At 40.0% G+C, this 23,861-nt stretch overlaps 1 protein-coding gene across 4 annotated transcripts in view; it reads left to right on the top strand.

Annotated features, from left to right (window-relative positions):
- Positions 1 to 19,167, top strand: part of ccdc85cb (coiled-coil domain containing 85C, b) — a 51,515-nt gene extending 32,348 nt beyond the window's left edge. Inside the window, exons 2-7 of one of the 4 annotated variants that reach the window (XM_008398241.2) lie at positions 2,929 to 3,008; positions 4,881 to 4,922; positions 12,166 to 12,270; positions 15,528 to 15,620; positions 16,039 to 16,137; positions 18,259 to 19,167. In XM_008398241.2, the coding sequence (XP_008396463.1) occupies positions 2,929 to 3,008; positions 4,881 to 4,922; positions 12,166 to 12,270; positions 15,528 to 15,620; positions 16,039 to 16,137; positions 18,259 to 18,348 (509 nt within the window). In that variant the 3' untranslated portion in view covers positions 18,349 to 19,167. Of the gene's footprint in view, positions 1 to 2,928; positions 3,009 to 4,880; positions 4,923 to 6,134; positions 7,251 to 12,165; positions 12,271 to 15,527; positions 15,621 to 16,038; positions 16,138 to 18,258 lie in introns of those variants that run through there. The other 3 variants (XM_008398244.2, XM_008398243.2, XM_008398246.2) reach the window with 3 other exon arrangements.
- Positions 19,168 to 23,861: the final 4,694 nt, after the last annotated feature.

Raw genomic sequence — 23,861 nt, 5'->3', positions numbered from 1 at the left:
CCGTCTTTCAGAGTCCTCCCCGTTGTTGTGTGAGCGTGCTGGTGATGACTGAAGACCGAGGAGCCTCTGTCCTAATCGGCTTGAGATCTGGCTGCAGGTCAGGCCAGCAGATGACTGCAGATTAGAGGGTCACAAGGCAGTTAGAGAGGATTACCAGCTCTGGGCAGTCTAACCTCCTGCTGTAGGTGTCCAGCCTTTGGTTGCCAAGCTGCACTGACTCTCCGTAAAAAGCCAAAGGTTTTCTGCTTTGACTCTCAGGACTAAATGCAATAGCTTAGAATGGCCTAGTCAAAGTGTGGACCAAATGTATTTGAGAACCAAAAGCAAGACTTTGAAGATGGACGTTCTCAATCCAGTCTGAGTGAGCTCGTGTTACTTCACAAAGAAGAATTGTCAAGAATTGCAATTGCTTCATAAGCAACCTCAAAAGACTTTTAACCCCATCAAACATAAGTACATAAGTCTTTACCCAACAAATTAAAACTTAAAAGGCAAAGTCATTTGTTCTGGTAAAAGAGTTTGGTTTCTTTTTCCTTCCACTTGACAGTCAATAAGATAAAATACCAACAAAAATCTTTGAAGGCTTCAGGATGTGTGGGGTGCGAATATTTTAGCAAGATGCAGGAGACGAGACTATTTTCTTCATGCCTAATTCATTTTGTCGTAAGATTTTGAGACGACCATATTGTATTTCTTTCACATCGGGGGTGCACCGACTGCAGTTTTCTGGCCGATTGTCGATTACTGATTTTTTAGAAACCCTCACCGGCCAACCAATTTTGACCGATCCAAGAGTGATTGATTTTTAGACCTTTGCCAAGGTAGATAAGATCAGCTTCACATGTAAGTATCCGATCACCAATCTCCCAACATTAACAAAATTGGCGCCCATAAGTCGATAAATTGGTGCACGTCTACTTGCAGTAGGAAAATAAAAACATATTAATTCTGACTCATGCTTGGTATATAATGTCTATCTCACCTCACTGATGGATAACATTTGTCGTCACTTTGTTGCATGAGTGTGCCCTCTCTGTCCCACTGCAGGCCCACTTCGTAAACAGAGTGAAATGAAGCTTTGTGTGTGTGTATGTAAGCGTGTGTGTGAGTTGCAGAAGTGTGCGCCTCCTCGTGACTCGGCTTTTATCTCAATAAATTAAACAAACCTTTTAGACAGCGGGCTCTGTGCCGCCTGCCGAGTCAAACTGCACCTCTCCCTCACATGGCTCGTATCCTCCAGCTTGAACTTGGTAAACCTGATCCAGGTTAGCACAGAGTGCTGCTACGTAAGGAGGACCCCGGTTGTGCGATAATTCTGTCTTTTTGATATTTAACAAGCAGTACAAAAGACATGCGGGCCACTCAAAGGCTCTGGTTCAGCAGAAAAAAGAGTAAATGTTTGTTCATGTCAGGCTGCATTAAGTTTATTTGGCTCATAGACTGCACAACAAATGGCTAACAGCTGCAAAAAGACATTAAATCTTTTCCAACTTGAATGGTTTTGTTTTTTGTTTTTTTTAAGGGCTGAAAGACGGAATGAGATCGAAAACAGAATAAATGTATAATGAGAGGTTTTATGTAGTTTTGTTTGAGAAAACTTGACCTTTTTCATTCTTGTTCGTTTTTGCTTAAGACTCAACAGCTGATCAAATAGCAGATCAATGAGTAAGAAGTAGGAGATGCACCAATATGAAAATCCAGTAGTGTAGCTATTATGACTAATGAGCAATGTTTACAGATATTAATTCCCCAGCCTTTTAACACCATGAAAACGTAACTGCACCAGTGATTATGCTTCTCTGCTTCAGTTAAACACCGTGCGCAGCATCACTATCCCGTCACCAATCAAATGCCACAGGCCAGTCCCCTTCACTCCCCTTCTCCTCCGAAAACACGTAACTAATGGCAACCAAATAGAAATAAACATGGGTTACAAATATTGACCCATCAGGGATTCCTGAAACTCTCGATAGTTGCATGACTATAACACTAGGATTGTAAGGAAGTGGTCGCAGGAAGCTGAAAAAGGCCTATAGGGTACTGATTGGATTGCTCTTTGCCAGTCGCATGGAGAGGAAATCAGTGCCATGACAAACATCTTACTTTCCTTTGTGTTTACTAAAGTGTTTTTGAACTGAATAGCACTTTACATAGTTTGTTGATATGGGTCAATAACCTAAACAACAGATTTAAAACAATAAATATCTTTGCTGTTGAGCTCATTTGTCTATTTATTCAACAATGATTATTTTGTCATTGCATGATTAATTGTGATTCATTGCAGACCCTGCAGTTAACTCGATTTAAAATGTGTAATACATTATAATTGACTCCTCAGAAAAGCTCTTTGTGTAGAATTAGTGTGGCATTAAGTCTTTTTCTAGATTCTTATGTATTTTAAATCCAAATTAAATATGGAACATATGATCATTTGTTGCTTCTGCACCATAGAACGTAATTTGATCACTATATAAAATAAGAGCTGGAACAAATGGTTCATAAGGTCCAGTCACCTTAGTTTTGAGTCAGTTTTGATACTGCGTTGGTTCTAATGGCATGACAATATATAATATTTCAAAAACAGAAAAAGTTAAGTATCCCTTTTTAAGCCGGCTGAGTGGTGGAATATAGTAACGGGTGGACTGGGGGAAAAGTCAAAGTCTGTTTAATTCAAGTTGAGCTATTTTGAAACTAAAAGGTCAACTCTCTGTTTTTTTTTGTTTTTTTGTTTGTTTTTTGTTTTTTGAATCTTAGACTGAACCATTTGGAGAGCACTCTTGCAGAAAGACTTTTCTTGTTGTTGTTTTAGTTTTTATAAGTCTTATTCGTGCATCAACCTCTTTCTGCCCCACTGGCCCGCCTGTCTGCCTCTCGTTTCCGCTCCAGGTCTTTGAAATGCTAATCGCTTCTCCTCCGTCTCGTTTTCAGATTCCTCCTCCAACTACATCAGGCAGCTGGAGACAAAGGTCCGGATACTTGAGGACGACAACAACAAGCTCCTCTCTCAGGTGAGACGCAAACACACAAAATCTACCCTACAAACCCCGTCAGGATTTCGCCAAAACTTATCCCAAAACGTGTGATCGGCGGCTGCGATGACATAACGCTCTCGCCCGATGCCTCTGCGAATACGTCCCCTCACAACGGGCCGAGGCTTGTTAGCTGCAGAATATGTGTACCAATGTTTAATTCATAGAGAGCCTGTAATCTGCAGTTGCGAGCAGCGATCTTAGCCCCAGCTGTTATAGAAGCGGGGGAAGTGGAAGAAAGATGAGAGGAAGAGGAAAAAAAAAAAAAAGATGGGAAAGCTTTAAGTGACAGTGACTGAGTAAAACTTTATCCACCAAATCTTTCTCCTCCAACGTTGACCTCGTGGTGACTCCCCCCCCCAAAAAAAATTCAGAGGATTAAATGTGTGGAGCATGAAAGAGTGAGGAGGTGGAGGGGGGCGGGGGGGCACAGCAGTGTGGTTCACCAGGAGGTCACATGTCAGTCTCCAGAGGAGTGTGTATATCCACACTGCACTAAAAAACCCAGGCACTAATTAGCCCTTCAGGACGGGGGATGAAAGTTTGCAACATTCAAAGGACAATCATTAATTATTGGGATAGATGTCATTAAAAGATAGAGACGAGCATTATCATTTCATCAGAAGGTTTTATGACGTGCAGCAGCTCGTTTGAATGCCAGCCAGACTGCAGACAGTCAAGCTGAGGTTGAATTTTCCATCCTGAAAACCCTTTCACTCCTTTCTTTTTTAATTAATTAATTAATTTTTTTACACCAACTCCTCTTTCAGTAGTGACGTCCCAGCAGATTCCTGTGTAGGTTGGAGTCACCGTTGCCAAACGAGACCCACAATATTAGTTCCTAAATGTTACAATTAGGTGATCCACGTGAGGCAGGAAGAAGGAACAATGGGAGGCTCCTCTTTTTTTATTTTTAGCTGGCATTCGGCGAGTAACTCACTCAGAGCCGTGGACCTTTTCCATGTAAAAAACCCAAACGCATTTTAGTGAGATTTCATAAAAGAAATCAACACAGAAAGGTAAATGGTTGCCAAGTGAGACACAATTGGAAGCTCTAAAAAGAGAAACATTTCCTGCAGTTATAGCCACATACTAGCATAACTCGACTAGCTTTGCAAAGCTACAAAGTGACATTTCTTGTCTCTTCTTCCTTGCAAAACATCTCAAACTCAATGGGATTGGAGGGAGGGAATCTGTTTTGAAGCCTGGCAACAGATTTTCTATTAGCTTTAGGTTTTGACTTTTATTAGGCCATTTTTAACACAGATATGTTTTATGCTAAAACTATATGGCTATATTTTTAGTACTATTGTCTGCTGAAGGATGAACCTCCAGCCCAATCTTTAGTGTCTTTGTAGCGTCCAATAGATAATTCCTGTCTTAGTTTCAGGGGAAAAACACTGCCCCACAGCATGATGTTGCCACCACCATGCATGATATATAAAATTGAAATTGCTAAGTCACCTTGAAAAATCACTGATTTCAGCTGAAAACTGCAAAACCTCACAAAGTTATTGGGATATTGTTATAAATGAACTAAAGCAACCATAATCAGTAACTCCACCACAATTTTCAACAATTATATGGCAGGTTTTTGTTTGCCTAATTCCATGGAGCCCTGGTATTGACTAATGTCCTTTGTTTTTATATCAGTTAGTGAGTCAAAAAAACTTCCGAATCATTTTTCACAATTGCCCTGTGCTGTTGGTTCGTCAGGTAAAACCCTCATGAAACACAGTAAAGTCTGTAGCTGGAGCATGAGAAAATGTGGAAAGGTACAAGGTCTTTGCATTACACAACCAGAAACTAATGACGCAATGCATCTTTTCACGTTGTGTTTTCTCTCTCTAGGCCCATAACCGCTATAGCTTATCACAGTTACAGATGAAAAAGGTAACCTTCTGAAATCTTCCTGAATGTTGGCTCTGCCGCTCACCACCTCTTGGGGCTTCTCTCCTTTAACTCCTGCAAATGTTTTGGTGATGGGACTTTTCGCAGCTTTTAGCTTGATACTTTCTACTTCCTAACGGATGGACTGATCCGATGTCAGTACTTTATTTATTCTTCCCCTAATCAGCCACGGCCTCACAAATGTTTTTTTGGGATGTGTGGGTTTTGGCCTCTTATTGATGAAGAGACATACTGTATATGAAGTCTCTTCCATCCGCTAGATAAGGTTTGCAGAGGTCATCCACGCCTGATCTTATCATACACATAATGATTTGCTCAACAGAACAACAAAACCCCATCCTTGACAAAGATGCGGTATTTGTGTGATTCATCAATTACTCACAGCACTTCGTCTGTCAGCACACAGTCGACCTGTGCAACAGCGTGTAAAACCGGTTTCATTTAATAAGGTGGTGGAGGAAATCCACTTGACTCATTTTGTAAATGCAAATTTGCAACTTTTTTTCCCGGCTGAAGTGGAGAGACGTGGAATGGAGCGAGCCTCCCTGAAATCTGTAGAACAAAGCAGGATGCTGGCCAAAGAAAATGTTATTTTCCTGTTCTGTGTGTCTCACTGCTTACATTTCTTGGAATTAAGAAAAGCAACCACACCTTAGCAGATTACTGTAAGGAGTTGGCGTTGCATGTAGTTTTTCTGAAGCGCTGCCCGTGAGTTTTAGCGTTCTTCTTTTTGCGTAGGGTTGCCACTGGATCTCTGCCTTGGCACCGTCATTCTTTAACTCCCTTTAGCTGTGCAAAGATGTTTTCCTGCAGTGGAAATGTAAACCTCTGTCTGCTAGAGCACCATGTCACGTCCAAAAAGGGCACAGCATATTTGAGAACACAGATGAAAGAATGAAGGTTCAAAAGTAAGACAAAACTAAATTACAAATAGCTTTTCAGCAAGATGTATACACTTTTTTTAAGTCAATAATTCCTTAATATTGATGGAAAAAATGTTAGTTTCACTGGCAGACATTTTTCTTGTGACATTAACTACTTTTTCCATCAATATTAAGGAATTGTTGACTTAAAACAAGCTCATATCTTGCATGAAAATTACTTTTAAGTTGATTTTCTCTTATGTCGAGTGTCAAATATTTGTACTAGAAACTGAACCAAGATTGCTCGATTAAGATTTTGTTGTTTTTGCAGTGTGGCAGAAGAAAAAAGAAATCAACATCAATTTCTGTCGCCCAGGAACAGAATGCACAATTTGGAAGTGTGTGCGCTAATTCCACAGCTGGGAGTCCATTTGCGTTGAAGCTGCGGCGCCAACAAATGAAGCTACTTGAATCACTTCACTGTTTTTAATTCACTCCAAAAGACTTCTTCTTCTAGAGCCTACAGAGACTTGTGGTCTTAGTCCACTTGTGATTTGTAATTCTTGCACATCTTCTTGCTTTTAAAGATATTCTCTTTTTATACATTCATTCCGTGGTAAAAGATAGGTTTCATGGCATTATGAGCACAGATGCATTTAAAAATATGACGTGGAAATTAGTGGTAGATTCTTTCTAAACCTTGAATAAACCACTTCTTGTATGAAAGCAGCATGTTTTCTTTTTATTGAGTAAACTAGCAGGTATAATCTAGAAGGTTGCGAACATCGACTTCCCTTGTCAAATGTACCAACCTGAGATTGTTGTTCTCTAACAAACAGAAGTGTTGCTTCTGTGTCCAGTCCTCTCTATGTGCCTCCTGCATGTTGCACTTATGACTCATACCGGAGGCTCTGCTGTACATATGTGGCTTTTAATGGCTAGAAAAACCTTTGTCTGTCCCTGGATCTGTTCTGCTCTGTACTGTTGACCCCAGGCGAACGAACGCTGCATCGTGCTTTGGTGCGTAAACCACACTGGCTTGTTCTTGCTTGTCGAGACGTCTGGTGGGCTGAATTATTGAACGTACGGGGGCAACACAGGTGGATCTGTGTATGCATTATGCATGGTTGACAACTGGTGTGTGTGTGTGAGTGTAACTGAATAACAGAAAAATGTCTGTTCGAAGATAAGAAACTCGTGCGATTTAAAAGTGGGAGACTTCTTTAAAAGAGGGGTGAATCTCTGGATCTTTTGCATGTCATCTTGATGAGCAGCTGGAAATGCCGCATTGGATTTGATGACTCAGTGGACCTATTGCCTAACTTCCTGAACAATGGGACAGGCCCATTAAAACTTGAGTGCAGCTAAAACGGAAAACAATAGCCTCTTAATTCAAGAATGTTGACCATCCAGACCGGAGTTACAGAGAGATGTCAGAGGGACTGTAGAGCAGTGTTTTTCAACCATTTTTGAGTCAAGGTACACTGTTTTAATTGAAAAAATCCCGAGGCACACCACTAACTAAAAATGGAAATACTCTGTAGCCGCCTATATATAGTCATTCTTATCAAAGTCACTTGAATAGGAATCAAATAAACACAAAAATGTATTATCACATTTTACATTTCTTATTTCAAATTGCACTTAACATATCCACTTCAAAAATACACCTCAACAGCCACAACACTGTGGTGTTAAATTTAAAGAAGTTGTAGAAAATGTCAAAGTGTTTTACAAACTAATCCACAGATGATGCAGATGATGTACTGGCTACAAGCATCTTATAGCCAGAATACAGAAAATAATTCTTATTTTGAAAAAAGCAATAATATTTGGGAAAGATTTCACTTCATATTCACTGTTACAATATGAAGAGTTGCATGTACAAAATGTCAATATCTGTATATTGACATTTACAGAAAATAATTCTTATTCTGAAAGAAGCAATAATATTTGGGAAACATTTCACTTCATATTCACTGTTACAATATGAAGAGTTGCATGTACAAAATGTCAATATCTGTATATTTTACCCACCTGGTGTGAAACATGTGCATGTTTGGATGAAAACAGATCTGATTTACTGGCAGAAATTGAAGAAAGACAAAGCTCTTCCTCAATATCTCTGTCTCTGTTTTTAGTTTTTATAGTAGCCAGGCTGGAGAAGCTCACTTCACACAGACATGTTGTGGGAAATGGACTCGTGCTCTTTCCAACTACTGCTGAGCTTCACTGTCTTTTCCATCACTGTCGTCACAGTCTTTCTAGATTCAGTGCTCTCACCGCTACCTGTAACATTCATGCATCACTAATTCTAGTTTTAATGTAAAATGCTCTATACCTACTGCCATCTAGTGGTGAGAAAATTACATGATTACGCCGCTGCTACTACTACAGCAGATACTCGAAGATGTCATTATTTGCAGATAACTCATTTTCAAAAAATCTTTTAAAACCAATTACCGTATTTTTCGGACTATAGAGCGCACCATACTAGCACCCTCAATTAAAAAAAAATAAAATAAAATAAAAACTGGAAGCTGCTCTCGGTTTTCCATTAGGACCCAGCAGAATGCCTCGTCCTAATAAATCTGCTGGACGCAGCCCTCCGTCTCCAAAGTCAAACCATGGTTTCGTTCACACCTAACTAAAGTGCAGCGGCTCTATTTCCCTCCTGTAGAGCCAGATCCACAACCCTCAACTTAAAAGCTGCATGATACGAGTTTGAAAACATTTCTCCGTTTACCTGCTGCTAGCATGTGCTTGTTCTAAATGAAAATTAGCCGTTCTTCTTTGATTTACAATTTTGACTTCTAATGATTCACTTCCTGCTAGAGAGCCCCCTGGTGGTTGAAGAAAATCCGCAGAAAAGCCACAGCGGGCTACAATCCGCATGGTTCAAAGTTAAGGAAAAAAGTAGCAGCTTTTAGTCCGGAAAATACGGTACCGTAGTGAAATTGAATAATTTCCACGGCACACCTGACGATCACTCACGGCACACTAGTGTGCCGCGGAACAGTGGTTGAAAAACACTGCTGTAGAGGAAGGAATCAAAAGAGAGCAGGTGTAAGAAAATGGAAAACGTAGATGCATCCAAAAATTGCTTTTTATCTTTTCTCACAGAGAACTGGAGCACAGGACACTTAGACTCACTCTTCATCCTCACCATTTTTGATTGCTGGAAAAAACACTGACTAAATATTTCAGCTTCGGCAGATTCAGATGGCAGCCCTAACATCTGCGAGGGCCCTTACAGCATTTGTGATATGTGGAACCCTTCTTTGTCAAGAAATATACGATTTCTTGTATATCTCAAATTATGACTAAAGTCTGAGGTCCTCTCATTCTAGGGAACTCTGTATTGTGAGCAGATATATCATCACACTCCACTCCAGAAAACTTGCAGGATCGAATGTTAGATGCCACTGATTGTCAACCTATTTACTAACAGAATTACTATGTGCTTAATGTGTTCGTTAGTAAGGTATAAAGCTGAAAGAAAACAAGTCTAAGATTTCAAAAAAGACTCAGGTTCTGTCATTTTGACTGTTATTCTGTTTTGACAAAAAAGTATCACTTTTTTTAAATTTTAGGGTTAAGTTTAGTTCCCATATCTGCAAAACTCACCTCAGCTGATTGCTGATTTTCTTAAAGATACAAGCACGATTGTTCCTGTAAATAGCGCGTCCCTGTGCTTTTTGGTTTTGCCACACTTAGCACCTGCCTTATGTGATTCAAGCTTCTCATTAGTTATAGACGGTTGAAGAAAAAATCAAACCTTTCTTGTCCCCGTCCTTTCCGCATCACTCCTGCCCTTCGTAACTCAAAGAGGGGAATAGATGGCCGATGTTTTCCGCTTCAGCCTGTCACCTCCAAGAGCACGGTGATGGATGGATAGAGTGAAGAAAGACCCTGAGTTTTATTTATCCTCTGCTGTCGAATATCGTTATTGGCCTAAATAGTCAAGGTCAGAGCGTGCTTGGAAGTAAAGCCAGATCCATCTGCTGGGTTTGTTTTAAAAGATTCCCATGGAACTAGATTTAGATGAAGTGTTTGATTTTATGTAACATGTGTTTATCACTTTTCTTCATCTGACATTTTGAGGCTCTTGACGGAGCCCAGAGTAAAACGTTGTGGGCTTGAATACAAAAAGCTACAAAGGGTAGTTCAAGCAGTGCCATGGGAAAGATTAGGAAAGGTTAGAGAAATGCCACGGAGCAGAGAAGAGGTACGGAATGCCGATTAAGGGTTTACGCATGGAAAATTTAGGTGAGTGCGCACCTGAGTGTTTTGCTTGAACAGTGATAAAAAAAAAAATAAAAAAAAACCTCTGTAGCCCCCAGTTCTCTTGTGTGATTTATGAAAAAAAATAACATGCTTCACACACGGGAGGGGGGAGAAACAGCCGTGCGTGACATAAAAAATGTCACAGAGCCGTGATCCTACCAACAGCGCCAAGCTGGACTGGTTGGTGCCCAACAGGAACGGGTCGTCTCTGGGCTGCTAATGAGGACAAAATCTAAAGAGCGCTCCTCTTTTGTACATTGTGACCGTACATGAGGGCACAAAATGATCCTGCCCACACTTCAGTGGGTGAAGTGTCATTAGCTCAGGAAGCAGCCAATGTCAACCTGATGAGTAGAGCACAGGTGGCGTTGGAAGGGAGACCACAAGATACAAAAATGGTTTTGGTCTCACAGCTAGTTTTTGAGGAGGTTGCATTACGTCTGTATATGTTAGATTTAGGATTCTTATTTTATGAATACAGCACACTGTTTATTTAATTTGTTTAGATAATGTATTATATTTAAAAGTCTTAAAGAAGGTGCTGGAAAATTTCCCCTTTCCATTTTGCACATTCACATTAAAAGTCATTTTCTTGCCAAATTTTCCAGGCCTGGCAGTGGACATTTTGTACCAGCCATTCATCAAATCAGGAGGTTTTGTAACCACTTAAGCTGCCAGTTATCCAGAATAATTTGTTGTTTGATCATAATCTCATAATCAAGTGAAGATCCATGCTCCACATACTAAGTGTGCAATATAAAGTCTTTGAGAAATAACATGCAATCAATGTTTGATTTAACTGGATTTTAATAATTACCTCTATAATTCATCAAAATGCTTAATGAGATTCTTTGATTTTGATGCACTGTGGCACTGAATTGGCAACAAGATCGTCCTCACTTTTTTTTTTTAATTTGGCATCGGATTAGTTTTTGTAGTCCTTTTGATTTTTTTGAGTTGTTTTCCAGTCCTTCTGGCATTCTGGCATTTCTTATACCTTTTAACTGTTTTTTCCACTCATTTAGTCCAGGCTCCGACCACTTTAAGATAATTAATTTTGTTGTTGAGTCATTTAACTCTAGTCGGTGAGTCATTCAGACAGAAAGTAAAAAGCTTTTGAAACTCTAGATAAGCACTTTGTAACCAGCATTCTGTCAAAAGATGTAGTTTGCTCCAGTTTCTTTGATGGACTATATTAGGGTCGGTTCTGTGTCAGATCTTTGCAAGAATTTTCTCTTTGTTTCTTTGACATTTGCTGTAGATGTTTTTTTTTTCACCAACTTTTTTGTATCTCTTGAGACTAAAGTGTGTACCACACACTTCAAATACCTAATTTATGACAGTCCATGGCAGCCAAGTTGGGAAGAAAGCATTTGAAAGCTGGTCGTGAGCGACGCTAAATCAGGTTTTCTCTGGCCGCCACCAGCTTCTCTTTTTCTCCTTTTTCTGAGGTCTGGACTGCAGATATTGATTTTGACAGATTCCAATTTGACATTCTGAAGATTAATAAATGTGCAGCAGGTTCTTGGATGGAGGAAGTAGTTTGAATCCAATGGGAACATGCAAAAAGTACCAGATTTCCCATTCGTCTATCAGATGCCGGAGGTTTAGAACCATTTTTTAAAAATTTCACCCTGAAAAAAATTCAGTTGATGTGTTAGTTTTGCTATGTGAACACGAGTTCTCATTTCTGATGCATTCAATGATGAGAGGAAAAAATATTACACACTTCCGTGTAATAATCAATAAGGGCTGATCAAGGACAAACTGTCCATTCTGATCTCTTGCCACTTGATCTGTCCTTCTCTACAGTTAATTATATCTCAAATAATTACAAAAATCAGAGATCAAAATTTGGCGTTATTCTCATTGGTGCATCTCTGCGAATCATTAAATGCATTTTTCCACTTTCCTCTACCCTCCCAAGTTAATTATTTTGGTCCATCAGGATGCATTACAGTTTAGTTTCATGTAAATTTTTGTTTCTCTGCATTGACGTCTTTTATCTCTCCTGTCATTTTGTGGCGTGTGTGTGTGTGTGTGTGCGTGTCCGTTTCGTGCCCACGTGTGCGCAGCAGTGCAACCCGGGTGACCTCCGAGCCCTGAGGAAGGGAATGACTCTGTACCACTCCGAGTCCCAGCTGTCCTCGCTGCCCCAGCGCCAGGAGGCCATGCACATGGTCAGTACCGGGAGACACACACTGAGAGAGACCGACACACACTTACCTGCTCAGACAGACGCTGTAACAACAGGCTGTCACTGCCACGCCGCCTTTTCTGTTCAAGTGCGCTTTAACTCCGGAGTTTCACTTCGTACGAAAATAAACTCAGACACGCCTAATTGTTGGGAGGAAGACACTGGTGCCTGCAAATGTGAAATCAAATCAGGTTAGCTTTAATTCACTTTCCTAGAAACTCTTCAATTACTCCCCCGCAGGCAACCTTGCTCTGTGTTACTCATGAACTCGATCGGTGGGATGACAGGGGATGGGTCACAGTTTGGTGGAGACGAACTATAAAAGAGACAAAGAGGCAATAAAAGGAACTTACCGGGAGTCTGAACCCCGTTCTCTTGATCCCATCTCCCGGCCCTTGAGCTTTTCTTTGCCTCCCCCGGAGCCTGTTTGTTCTGAATCCCACTATGAAAGTACTAATCCTCTTCAATCCATCTCTACCTTTGACCCTGAGAGTGTCTGGGGAGGAAAGGTTTGGTAATTGTTTTTCTTAGTCCACTCGAAGAAAAGCCACTGCCCAGAGGACTGGGTCTTTATGCGAGGCAAGGCAATTTTATTTGTATGGCATGATTTGTACACAATTCAAAGTGCTCTACAGGAGCATAAAGGAATGGGGATAAGAAAATTAAATTAAAAATAAGAAATTCAGTAAAATGCCAGTTAATAAGTGTAAGATTTTAGCCTATTCACTTGTAGATGTTTTACAAATTGACACAGTGACTGTAAGTGGTGGCAGAGAAAGATAATGTACATTGCAAAGAAATTTGCCATTTTAAAAAAAAATACCTTCTCTTTTTATGTTTTTGTCGAGAGATGGTAACAAAACTGGGTTATGTCCAGATTTTCATCTCCATGATTTTACAAAAATGGGAACAAAATGATGAGTTTGGGTCCGTCTTTAGCATCTTACATTGGTGATTTGCACGTTAGCTTGGTTAGCATTACAAAAAAACTTGAATATACCTGTGGAGACTCTCTCTATAGACAGAGACTGATACCTCAAAAACATAAATCAAGCTACATCGTTGTTTTCCGTCCAGCCTTCCTGTTATCTGTTACGAGTTTTGCTCTCTCTCAATCTTTGACAGCGTCAGTTAACCGCAGACGAGTATAAAATATAATTTCTATTTCAGTAGCTTCTTACATTCTCATGCTTCCTCTGAATACATTTTTAAATGTGTTGATACTCTGAGCTGGTAGTGCCTGGTAATGGTGCGTTCACTGACTTTAATTAATCAGACTTTTGAGTTTCCAGGCCTCTGCTAGCCTTTCCAATCAAGCTGAAAACCAGTCAGTAGCCTATTTCTCAACACATCTCTTATAAAACCTGTTGCAATTTACATTTACAAAGCCTAACATCTAAAACAGTGCAAACTTCTCAATGTTTCTTTCAACATAAGCCGACATCACTACAGAAAAAACAGAGGAGATATAATTAGATCCCATATTTAGCTGTAGTCTATCCTTCCATGGAGTTTAATGAACAGACCCGGGACAGACGGGACATTGTGAATCCCGTTCACTCTATCAGCTCCTTCTTTTTACTGTATTTAGGCTTTTGTCTCATTCACACAGTTTCAGGTCAGTGAGCGTGAGTGAGAGAGGGCGAGAGGTTGTCAGGCTAAAAATGATTGGAGAGACGAGAAGGAAAGTGTGTGTGTGTGTGTGTTGGGGTGGGGTGGGGGAGAAACGGCCTGCATTCATGACTAACCCAAACACTTTTCCACTCTTATCTGATTATGTGTTCTCAAACTCCACGCATCCGATCTAACGCTGTTTGATTCGTTCCTCCCCTTTTTGCAAGGCCTGTTGACGCAGCAAAGCCTTCCCCAAATGACCGTTCATATGAGCAGTAAGCACCGTCCGTCTTCTTCAGCACAGAATAAAGTGAATAAAGTAAAATGTTTTAACCGACTTACGTGTTTGGGAGATTGACAAACCTCTACCAAACTTGCAGAGGACGTTGCTTAGCTGTTTGAAACATCTAAAACATTCAGGTTGAGAGTATTTAGAATTTTTATTTTGCATTTATCAAAAAAAACAAAACATTTTGTCTGTTTTTGTAGAACGTTCAGAACCACCCTTCCTGTTATCTGCCAAAACTCTTGCTCTCTCTGGATGGAACTAGTCAGATCCAGTCATTCACTCTGCAACAGCTTCCACACCAAAGAGCGTTATTATCATCTCAACATCTCAACTGTGTACGGTACATTCAGTGGTCAACGCAGGATCGGATTTTTGAAATTCCAGCCATCCTGTTGGCCTTTGAGGGCAGGAGAACTGAACATCGTCGCATTGTGGTCGCCATCTGATTCCTCCACGACTTTTAATGAATAACTAACATTAGATCAGATAAATTAAGACATAAAATGTGATCTTTTCTTATACATTCTTATGATTCTAAAAATTTGCCTTAATAAAAAAGATGCTTTCTGCCTAACCAGAGATAACGACCTTTATCTGTGCAAAGAAAACAAATCGACCCCATTTTCCTCAATGGGTTTTTTTTTTCTAGTCTGAAACTATCAAAACAAGAGATGCAAATCAGTATCCACCTTGTCCGATGTGGAATTCACAGCTATTATTCGTGATCAGAACGTTTAGGCATCTTAATGAGTTCGCAGAGGGAGCTGACAAACGCATCACCATCCAAAGCCGGTGGAGCTGCGTCTGATGCTCGGGCCCCGATGCCAGGTCACGCTGAATGCCGCCATTGTGCGTCCCTGAGAGCTCTGTGTCCCCTAAACAGAGAGCCACTGTCTGGAGCTACCCGGGGGGGTGAGATGAGTAAAACAAACACCCTGGTCTTCTCCTTTCTGGCTCACCGCTCCCGTCACAGCAGGTTAAATCACGCTGTTGCAGGTTGCAGACCTGGGAACTGAATTGAAAAAAAAAAGAGCCGACAAGGGAGAGAGGTGATTTGAGTTGCGATGAAAGGGATGACATTTTCGGTGCCACAGTAAATGTGTCCCTTTTTTTTTTGCCTCATACTGACCCAGGTGGAAAGAGAAGGTGGTGAACCTTGTTTGTTTTGATTGATGCTTCTGTACGAGGGAGTGCGTCGTTTAATCTCCGAGAACGTTCGTCACGTGTTTAGGGTGTAGACCCGCTGCTTAACCTTTAGCAGCCGCCCTAGCCGTCGCCGTGTTTCGTTTACCATGACAGTTTGACGACATGGATGTACGGTTGTTGCCTTCCTGCAGGGCACAAACCGTCTGCCAACCAGCGAATCATCTCCTGCCACTGGCTACCTGTCCTGCGTCCAGAAGCCCGAGGCGGTGGTGCACGCCATGAAGGTCGGCTACGTTTAACGCTGCAAACACACAAAGTCTCACCAATTTGGTCTGGTCTAGTGCAAGTAACTTTTTTTTAAAAAATTACCAATTTCATTGGGAGATTATTTCACTTATAACAAGACATTTTCCCATGTTATAAGTGGAATAATCGACCAGTGGAATTGGTACTTTTTCATCAAAATTAAGAAACTATTTACTGAAAAGCTGAAAAGCTTCTCGTAAGTTAGTTTTGTCTTGTTTCAAATGTACGAAGATATTTGCACTAGAAACTACAACCTAAAAAATATCTAAGATTTTGAATTGATGGGAATGTAGTCATGGAGATGCCTCCTTGTTCAAGTCGCAATCTCACAGACCTTTGCTTTTAGTAAAGTTGTGAGCCTCGGTGAAACCAGACCTTCTTCTGTCTCTCCGTCAGGTTTTAGAGGTCCACGAGAATTTGGACAAGCAGGCTCCCGAGGACTACGAGGACGATCTGAGTGAGAAAGAGAAGGCCATCGTGCGAGAGATGTGCAACGTAAGTTCGGCTACCTCACGGTGTAAAGTGTTGCTTTGTATCCGTCTGCAAATAGCGACCTTTAAATCTCCCTTGTAGATTGAAACTGCAGGGTTTTTCCCGAAGAATTTAGAAATGATTTGTCACTTTATCGCTGACCGTCTTAACCACCCATGTTTAGTCGGCTTTATTTAAACTCTAGTTGGGTTTTCCTGGAAAGTTTGATGCAAATCAAAAAAGTGAACCCTACAACCCTGGGTTCGATTAGCAAAAGCTCCAAAAGTAGAAAGTGGACTACAGTGCAGGGCATTCTGGGTAAATAGAACCAAAACAAACATGTGTGTCTAGAGCTGGATAATTTTTTATTTATTTTTATTTTTTTTGGTGTTTCACCAAAAACAAAAGCGAAATTCTACAACTGCTAAAATCAGACACCACACCATTTTTGTTTACGCTTCATGACAACGGAAGTTGCGCTCACGTTTTCTTCAGACATTAAATATTAGTACTTCAGTAGTTCTTGCTGCAGCGCCTCCGCAGGCGAGGAGGTGAACACCTTTTCCAATTAGTTTGGATCGTTTGACACAATGCGGCAAAAGAGAGTTTCACCGGCTGAAAATGTAACAGGTGTTCCAGTAAAACCGAGTTCACCGGACCATCAGTTGTGAAAACACCACTTTGAATGGTGAACCTTCCTCTTTGTCCTGGATAGAAATCTCTGGAAGTCTCTGACCTGTTTTTATTTATTTATTTATTTATTTATTTATTTATTTATTTATTTATTTATTTATTTATTTATCAAATGTTCCCATCCTCTGATTCAAAATCATTTTTTCTTTCTTTTTTAAATGAGATATGTGCATGTAGAACGGTCCTGTGTGCGTTCTACATGGATTCTCACAATTTCCACATTAGAAACAAAAACGCCCAACTCCACTTTAAGTGCAGAAAACATGGCCGATCGTTTGAGCTAAATGCCAATTTAGCCCCATCGTCTCACAGCTTTGACTCGCATGGGCCCAGAATACACCATCATAATAATAACAATACACAGCACAGCTACAGTCCTAGCATCCCGAGCGGCCTTGTTTCGTCCCCTCTGTCCCCTTTCTTTTGTCTTCTCTGAAACGAAGCCATCAGTGGAGGCTCACAGTTGAGCTGTCAAATCAATTCCACTGTATCAGGAATGAAAAGAGCTCTCTCCTCCAACCACACATTCTCTCCTATCTAGTCTTCCTCTCCTCATTTCCCTCCATATCTCTCTCTCTCTCTCTCTCTGTGTTGGAGCTCGAAAGGCCTTGTGCTGAATAAAAGGTGCAACGATGAGAGAGAGGACCTGGCTATCTGGGCCCTGCAGAGGTATGCAGCAGGCCAGGAATCTGGCAGAAGGGTGAGGGAGGGACACTACAATAGTGCTTTTGTAATAATATTACCGGTGGGAGGCCACCCCCCCCCCCCCCCCACCTCGTTTACAAAGCTGGAAGAGAGGAAGAAAAGTAGTTCAGCTGCTTCGTATGTACAGGTGCACTAATAAAAAGTTAATTTTATTTCAGTAGTTCTGTTCAGAAAAGTGGAACTTGACTTGAATTATTGAAATAAAAAAAAGAACTTTCAGATGATAACCCTAATCTCCCGAGATGCACACCTGCGGGGAGGTGTGCGAAGTTTCCCCGAGTGTGTGAAGTCCTTCGAAGTTCTCTCTCTCTTCTCGATCACACTGCAAGACACAAAATCTCACCGAGTATTTTTGGTCTAGTTTCTAGTGCAGATGTCTTGGTACACTTTAAATAAGATTTCAGCAAGATGTAAAAACTTGTGTTAAGTATTTGTGTTATTGATTATGATTATTTCACTTATGACACGACATTTTTTCTCATGTTATAAGTGAAATAATCTGCCAGTGGAACTCGTACTTTCTTCCATCGATATTGAGGAATTATTCACCTGAATCAAGCTCCGTCATCTTCCTGAAAAGTTACTTCGAGGTTAGTTTCGTCTTATTTCAGGCATGTTTCAGCGTTAGAAAACAGACCAGACTTACTTTGTGCGTTTTTGAAGAGCAGGTTTGATTTGCATTATTTTCTTGACCCGGCCGCTCCCCTTCGCCTCTCAGCGTCTCGTCTCTGCTCTCCGTTTGTGCAGGTGGTGTGGCGAAAACTGGGCGACGCCGCCGGATCGAAGATGTCCATCAGGCAGCATCTCTCTGGGAACCAGTTCAAGGGCCCGCTGTAGCACCGTCGACCCGACTCGCCTGCATTCACCCGGGAGGGGGGAGGAAACGCCACCGCATTAAACCTGCCGACACCACCCATCACTCCGCGCTCCACCACTGCCGACGGAGAATCAGCTGCCCCCTCCGGCCCCTTGCAGAAAACGCCCTCTTTAGGACCGATTGAGACGGCTACAGGATGGACTACGTAGTCTTCATATTTACATGTACAGTGGAATCATTACACAACGTTTCTAACCAGTCGATGGTGAAGGTGACTACCGGCAGCTAGTTTGGCCACTTTCCGTCAGTCTCAAACACTCACACCGCTCTGTTGGCCTCTTTCGAGAGCACGGCGGCGCTCTCGTGAGCCGGCAGAGCAACATGGTTTCAAGCACAGACGCGACAAAGCCGCAGGAGCCGAGACCTCCCCGGTGTGCGACGGGGCCTCAAAAGTGCCACAATGCGCCAAATAATTTGTCAAATAAATACTCTGAATTAGCCATGGGCAAAGTGGACTTAAAGTTTTTGCGGTATAAATTTATCGCGATAAATGGTAAACGATACGATAAATGCCCATTTCCACTTGGCATAAAACTTCCAATGCAGTAGATACATTTTCAAGGAAACCTCAATATTTACATAAATGATTCAGTAATTTCTTAAATTAGTTATATAAATTGAGCCCGTTTTGGTATGTATCTATTTCACATTTCCTGTGCTGCCGTCCATTATGAAATAATTTAAACTTTTTTCAGGTTGAGCAATAAAATGAATTCAAAATGTGCTGCGACACATGATTATCTAAAGAACAAAAAGTTAATAAATTCAATTTTACCAGATGGTTTACACATTGTTTTATTTTTAATTAATTTTTTTAATAAACATTTATGCAACTATAAATAGAATTATTTATTTATTGTATTTCCAATTCAATATTTATTTAACAACTTATTTTTTACGAATTTTGGCACTTTTGTTCCCGCATGCAGCAGGGCTGAGAGGGCGACAGTGTGGCTGAATTTTTAGATAACTTTTAATAGTAACCCCTCTATAAATACATGTAAAAAGAAAAGAAAAAAAAAAAAACTAACTCCTGTCACACTGACCTTTCCACACCCTAGTGGTCAACGCGTATAATTAGGATTAGCATTCTGAGACATTAACTTAAGTGAAAACCCACTGTGATCTAGCGCCTTTTGCTCGTGAGAGTCTATGAATATAATTACGTCTAGGGGTCGCTGTTAACTTGTGTATAATGTGTATAAAAACCATAGCACTACTTACTTTGTGTTGATTTTACGTTTTCTCTGTTTTGTACACTAGCGTTGCCACGTGAACAAACATTTTTCTGTTTCGAAAGCTCACCCGCAGTTTCGAAAGCTCACAGGGTTTGCTTTTGGTATTAACCGTTTATTTGTATTATTATTAATATTATTATTGTTATTATTATTATTATCATCACATTTTTTTCCAGATCAACCTTTATAATACCTTCTCAATTGAACCTCTGAAAATGTACCGAGGCCATTCGGATTCTTCAGATGATTTTATGACTTTGTGGGAGAAAAAAAAAAAAAAATCTAAAAACTTTGGATGCTGTGTGCTTGTCAGACAATCATTTTCTCAGGTTGGGAGGGCGAGAGCTTTACCTTCACCCATCTCTGAGTCTGTGTGGATGTGTGTGTGTGTGAATGAAGACTGGATGGTTTTCTTGCAGCTGTAGTATCTGTTTGCAACACGACGCATTTTCTGAATCCACACAAGAGCTTACAGACTGCAATAAGTTTTTTGAAGGTCTAACCGTAGTTGCACTACGATTTTCATTTTTAGGATTTGTATTTGAAGGAAATTGCTAAATTAGATTCTTTCTGTTATGGATTCAGCAGGTGCACGATTTCTTTCTACTTTTACCTTTTCAATCTTAGATTATGAGAAGTATGTCTTCCCTTCGATGTCTTTACACCACGAAACTTTGTAAAAATGAGTATTTCTTGATGTCAATATGAGCAATTCATCAGCGTATTTATTGCCAGGTTTAACATAGAGGTTGAGGGGAGCAAACAGGTTCATGAATTGATTATTTCTCATCGATCTGTAAGTTTTATCGGACAGACGTGTGACATATGGACGGAACGGGCTCTCCCATCTCTGGTGATATTTGTTCCGAGGCCATCACCGACCTTTTTATCCCTTAAACGGTAAAAGAAAAGCAATCAAAGTATTCATTTTAAAGTGTCCTTTTTTTCTATAGGAACTGCTTTAAAGCCATGGTACAATTTTGAATACTTAAAACAAAAAAAGAAAAAAAAGGTGGCGTTTAGTTTTAAATTTGCCACATTTTACTTGATTATGTTTCGATTTGGTACCAACTACGTTTTTATTATTATTATTATTATTATTATTATTATTATTGTTTTAAACTTTTCTCTTTAATGCTCCTTTTTACACCTGTATGCTAAAACCCACAATCCAAATCTGTAGGATTTCAGGTCCAAACGTCAATATTGTAGCAACTAGCATGACTGTAACTGTTTCTCATGAATTTCACTGATTTAAAAAATTTAAATAAAACAAAAAAAAAACAGCGATTTTCAGGTGAAGTGTACATGAATTAGGCCACTTTTAGAAAACTCTGGGAAATAAAATAAACAAGTTGATTCATGATGCTGTCGAGTGTTGTCTTTATTTGAAGAGAACGTTTTTTCCCCCCCAACATAGGATGACCAAGAGCGCCCTCTGCTGGTAAGAATTTATCCTGCAGTTCATACACTCATTAGCAAGGTTCTGCTTAACATAAATGTTACATTAGCCAATTACATCACAACACAACTTTGCACTTTAGTTGTCTTGGCTTAGGGAAGTTTAAGCACGGCATCAGAATGTGGAAGACTAACCAAAATTGGACAGTAAAGTTTACATAAAGTAATTATTCTTTATTTCAGCTGCCGTGTTTGGATAGCAGGGTCAAAATTTATTCATTAAATATTTAAATAAACGCAACAAAAATCTAGTTCCAAATGTCCCAGTGATATAAATGTCGCATTTTTGATCTTCCATAATACCAAGCACAGTATTACGAACACATGCAGCGATGTTACGAAAGAAACCTGTCTGAAATGGTATTTGTTGCCGTCAATAAGCAAATAAAACACTCGTTGACTAATGTTTATGAATTGTTTACTAAATTAATTAGTATCTGATTTTGGTCATTTATGTTTTTATTTGTTTAAATGACTAAAAAAGCTATCGGGATCATGTATACGTATAAATGTAAATAATGACATTTTTTGTTTTCACATATCTTTTATACCTGCGCAATAACGCCCCCTGCTGTGCCATAGAGGTATTGAGTTCGGTATTGTTCCCATGTTTATATCATCACCTTCCCTAAAATAATGGCCTAAAGTGATTTTTATTTTATGTAGTTATTTTTTGGCCGAAATTACTTTTGGGCAAAAACATTCTTTTTTTTGGAAGATGGCGATATATTTGAAACCAATTAATGTAAAAAGACCCATAATCATTTCTTTAAACAATTCCCGTTTTAGGTCAATTACCGTACTTAAAGCATTCCTATTTGCTAATTTTCAAGGTAACGACTTTTTTTTATCACTTTTTATCTAGTTTAAAGGATTGATGTTCACTTCTGACAGGTATACACCCTGAATTTCTCCCATCGATGCCATTTCTGTCCAACCTTTTCCTTATTGTTAAATCATAAACAACAGCTTTTACAGAAGCTAGTGACGCCAGTAGTTATTTAGGTGCCGTTCTGGGTTTGTGAACACTTGCAGTAATTCTGGTAGGCCTTCATTTCTGTTTTTACCGTTTGGAGCTAATGTTTCTACCTGTGAGCTGCTGGAGCTACAAAGACTAAAATTTTGCTTTAAACAGTTTCCACTTCTATAAATTTCACTGAATTCTATGGAGTTAGATTTGTTTCACAATTATTCAATCAAAAAAAAATTACACTCAACCAAAAAAAAGAGATTCAATAAAAAAATATATATATACTCAACCAAAAAAAAGAGATTCAATCAAAAAAAAAAAAAACTTTAAAAATGTTTAAAAATATTTTTATGATTAAATAGTTTTTATGACTTTTTTTTTTGTTCGAGAAGATTTTTTTTTGGATTGAATCTCTTTTTTTTTTTGGTTGAGTGTAATTTTTTTTGATTGAATAATTGTGAAACAAATCTAACTCCATAGAATTAGTGTATTTTTGAATTCCCTTATGACGTGTTGCTTTTTGAGATATTTCAGCTTTTATTTCTAGGTTTTGTGTGATTTCTTGATTCTACACGTCAGGCAGTATAGGGTTGGGAACAGCTTTTGAAATGTATCTAGTAATTCATTTAAGTCATGCTTTGACAGCAGAAGGATGTTTCCGCTTTTTTTTTTTTTTTTTTTGCTCAATAAATGAAAAATAAAATCGCGTGAAACATTAGTTTATTTATCTTTGTCTGATATCAAAGTTCTAGATGTGCCAAAAAAAAAGCAAAAATTAAAGAAATAACTAAATATTTGTCATGTTGCAGTTTGTCTTCCTCCAACAAACGACATTTGTACCTGTTGGAACAAAGGTTATCCTTTCACCACCAGAGGGCAACAAAGTCTGTCTGTTCAGTCACTGTGGCATGCTCGGTCCAGGTCCGGTTCTAGACATTTGGGTCAATTGAGGCGCCCTAGTCTCAAATGTTTTGTTGTGCGCACCCCCCAGTGTTTATCTATCAGCTTCTCTTTAGCTGACAGGGAATGTAATAATTAAATGTGGCTAAAAGGAGGAAACAAAGTACAATAAAAGAGGGAGGGTAACATAGAACATATTTTAATCTAAACGCCACTGATTCCAGATCATAACCAGCTGATGTCTTACAGTAGAGGCCCAGTCATATTTGACTCCAATTAATCATGGAAGACATTAGGACTTCATCCAGAGGTGTATCCACAGGAGGGCCAGTCTGGGCCATGGGGCACCCCTAAAGTTGTGGCCCCTCTTCCTCCTAGCGTGTGCTCTCTGTGTGGGGCGGGGGCTCCGGGCGTGGCCTCCTGCTGGGCCTCCATCTGCTGTGGAGGTGCTGATGGCAAGACAATGACACGTGTGGCGGTGAGTGACAGAGGGTCCCATCCCAGCCGGGTCTCCACCATGACAACGACGACTAACCTCCCATTTGTAGTCGGCTCTGTGCCAGGGCTAATGGGAGGAGTGATCCTCCTGCAGTCGAATGGGACTTGTAGTTTACAGCTGGCTGGTAATTTAGGACAAGGAGCTAATCTCTCTGGCTTGTGTCCTGAGTCTTTGTGAAGGAAGCAGTGTTCTGTTTGGACTTCCTGCTGAAAACTGGAGTTTCACATCTGAGCAGCTGCTACAATGCTGCTGTACCTTAGAACATTTTAAAGGTTTATTGCAGTTTATTTTTACATGTTTGGCCTATTGTTTCTGTCAGTTTCAGTTTATCTTACATTGGCTGTCCTACTTCTAACGGCACTGACTGAACCATGTTTGACCAAGCTTGTGAAGCGATCAGTATAT

Source organism: Poecilia reticulata, linkage group LG21, assembly GCF_000633615.1.
Source record: "Poecilia reticulata strain Guanapo linkage group LG21, Guppy_female_1.0+MT, whole genome shotgun sequence".
Taxonomy (NCBI): domain Eukaryota; kingdom Metazoa; phylum Chordata; class Actinopteri; order Cyprinodontiformes; family Poeciliidae; genus Poecilia; species Poecilia reticulata.
The sequence above is the reverse complement of the archived record's forward strand: the minus strand, read 5'-3'. Positions and strand labels throughout refer to the sequence as shown.